A 3,448-nucleotide genomic window follows, 5' to 3' on the forward strand; every position below is an offset into this window, starting at 1 on the left:
ATAATTTGTAGGAAATAATAACTTGAGCAAAGTCAGTATTTATGGAAATAGGTGGGAATGACTTTGAGAAATAAGGGGGAGAGTTGAACAGTGGATAGACACAGTGATAATGTGGGAAGAGTTATTGGTGACTGTAAGTAATGGCTGTTTATGAACTCTTATAGATGTATGTACATACATATATATGGTCTTAATTATTACAGTGTGGTCATCATACCATATAATATTAGAGCAACAGATATTTTTTCAGGCTAGAAATTTATATAAATAAATAAATAAATACATAACTAACTAACTAATATATATTCTAATATGTAGAGTTCATAAGACAATGCAAATACTTATATTGAGAATATTATAACTACAATTTCCTATATTATCCCACTATCTTTATGTAAATTCATGAACACAAACCATTCCATGGGTAGAATTTTAAAAATATTCTTGTGATTGGGATTTTTGTGCTTCAGTGATTGTGGTCATTAAGGTAACAGTTTAGGGGAAATAATATTCCCTGACTTCAATATTTGTGCTTATATTTCAGAGACAACAGGTGAAACTCACAGAAGTGGCTCTACTTACAGTCAAAGAGAATCTGAAGTGAATATTAGAAACATTAAGTTAGAATCTTCTCTGTCCATATCTCAACAGAGAATGAAAAGATGATCACAAACAATCACTCCTTCACAAACGAATTTATTCTTGTAGGCCTAACCTATCACTCAGAACTGAAGACCCTTCTGTTTGTGATGTTCTTTGCAATTTATCTGATCACTATGGTGGGGAATCTAGGTTTGGTTGCATTGATCGTCATGGAGCACCGTCTTCACACACCAATGTACATCTTTCTGGGAAACTTGGCTTTGATGGATTCTTGCTGTTCTAGTTCCATTACCCCTAAGATGCTAGAGAACTTATTTTCTAAGGACAAAATGATTTCCCTCTATGAATGCATGACACAATTTTATTTTTTCTCTTTTGCGGAAACCGCAAACTGCTTTCTCTTGGCAGTAATGGCCTATGATCGTTATGTGGCAATATGCAGTCCACTGCAGTACCACTCCAGGATGTCAAAGAAACTCTGCATTCGGATGACCATTGGAGTTTACATAGCTGGCAGCCTCCATGCCTTGTTTCACGTAGTGCTTTTATTAAGGTTAAACTTCTGTGGACCTCATCAAATCAATCACTTTTTCTGTGATATTCTTCCATTATTCAGACTCTCCTGCGTTGACCCTTATATCAATGAGCTGATGCTTCTTCTCTTGTCAGGATCAATTCAAAGTTTCACTATTACCATTGTCTTAATATCTTACCTTTGCATCATTTTCACTATTTTCAAAATGAAATCCAGAGAGGGAAAAGGCAAAGCCTTATCTACCTGTGCATCTCACTTTCTCTCTGTCTCAATATTCTATGGTTCTCTTCTCTTCATTTACGTTCGACCAAGTTCAGCTAAAGGTGGGGATGAAGACATAACAGTTGCTATTTTTTATACCCTGATAATCCCCTTTTTAAATCCTTTTATCTACAGTCTACGAAACAAAGAAGTAATAAATGTAATGAAAAAAATAATAAAGAAATCCTAATAATTAATAATTAATATTCTAATAATAACTCTGATACAATTATTCTCCCGGTTGGTAGATTATATTTAAGAACATTTTTCTGAAGGCAAAGATACTGAGAAAATGGAAAGTGATCATATTGTATATTAAATATAAAATTTCCTAACCGTAACCTAAAATTATCTAACATATTATGAAGATATTTTAAGTACAAATGATATATAAATTGTTTCATCTCATTTATTCTGAAAAAAAATTTGGTAAAATGAATTTCAAAACCTAAGCCACAAGCATCTCTTAAAATAGCATTAATGTGAATGATATTAGTTCATATGAAATTAGTTAGCACATAGGAATAAAATTCAGTCCTCTTAATATTATTGGCCAATTTATCAAATCTGTAAGCATAATATTAGAAACTCACATGAATATCATTCCTAACATATTATGTAAGCCGCACTGTCTATCAGAAGTTGTGTAACAATGAATGAGTGAAAATCTAACTTCTCTGTAAACATTTGTTAAAATCACAATTAAAATAAAATTTTATTTACAAAACAAAATTATACAGGTTGTAAATTTGAAATTAATTCTCAACTCTCTTTGAAGTATCAAAAATTTTTACTTGAATACAGATTTATAGAGAATATATATAATCAAGAACTTTTTTATTTTTTCTTATTTCTGTTTCACACCATCTGGTCAGAATTAGCTCCAACTGACCTCCTAGTGGATTTTTTCAGAGGCTGTAAATCACAAGAGAGAAAATTGCTGTCTTTGCCCTTGAGTTGACAACACAACCCCTTACCACTAGGCCACCAGAGCTCCCTCTTTATCTTTAATATTAGTAATTTTTCTTTTTTTACTTTCTAAATAGGGACTATTTTTACAGTGACAATTTATCAATCTTTAATTGAAAACAATGCTATCAATATTAAAAATGCTATTGATTTGAATGTTACCAAATCACTTAATATTTATCTGTGATGCATGATGGTATGATTTAGAGATTTTTTTTCAGGCACCTATCTTGTCTTATTTGTTCTTAGGACATCACTAAAATGCACTAATTATTTCCAATGTAAATTACTGATAAATAATGGTGTTATTTGATAGATAGATGGAAAAGAGATTAAGATTGTTAACAATTTCAGCTTGTTTGTCTCCGCAATCAACACTCTTGGTACCAGCAGTCAGGAAATCAAAAGGTAAATTGTATTAAAGAAATCTGCTTCCAGGAACCTCACCAAAGTGCTAAAGAGCAATGATGTCAGTCCAGAGACTAAGGTGAGCTTGATTCAGGTTGTGGTCTTCACAGTTACTTGCTATGCATCAGAAAACTGAACAATGACTAAGAATGACAGAAGAATTAATTGATGCTTTTGAGTTGTGGTGCTGGAGAAGACTCTTGAACATACAATGGACCACCAAGAAAACAAACAGGTCTGTCTTGGAGAGGGTTGCCCAAGCTCAAGCTGCTCCTTGGAGGCAAGGATTTTTAAGCTCTGTCTAACATACTTTGGGCATGTTGCCAGGAGACACAGGTCCTTGCAGAAGGACATCATGCTGGGAAGGGTGGAGGGACAGTGCAGGAGAGAAAGATCCCTGCTGAGATGGATTGACACAGTAACTGGAGTAATGAGGATAAATGTGTCAGACATAGTGAGACTGGCTCAGGATAGGTCAGGGTTCAGAGTTATCATACATAGGGTTGCTACGTGTTGCAGAAAACTTGATGGCACATAACCACAACAGTTGGTATTAAAGAAAGTGAAATTTGCTGCTTAGCTTAAGTGAGACTAAAAATAGAGAAAAATAAGAAAATAAAATTGTTTCCTGACAATTTAATGTGTAAATATGAAAGGAAAAATACTTTTATG

The 3,448-nt window shown here is 33.4% G+C and overlaps 1 protein-coding gene across 1 annotated transcript; it reads left to right on the forward strand.

The window, feature by feature from the left end:
• Positions 1-662: 662 nt before the first annotated feature.
• LOC102850846 (olfactory receptor 5K3-like) lies at positions 663-1,580 on the forward strand (the record flags this gene model as incomplete). The annotated part of the gene is made up of 1 exon (XM_006902004.1): positions 663-1,580. A coding segment is annotated over exon 1 (918 nt), but the record flags the coding sequence as incomplete, so codon positions are not given.
• Positions 1,581-3,448: the final 1,868 nt, after the last annotated feature.

Source organism: Elephantulus edwardii, unplaced genomic scaffold, assembly GCF_000299155.1.
Source record: "Elephantulus edwardii isolate Elephantulus edwardi_28Jun2011 unplaced genomic scaffold, EleEdw1.0 scaffold00356, whole genome shotgun sequence".
Lineage (NCBI taxonomy): Eukaryota > Metazoa > Chordata > Mammalia > Macroscelidea > Macroscelididae > Elephantulus > Elephantulus edwardii.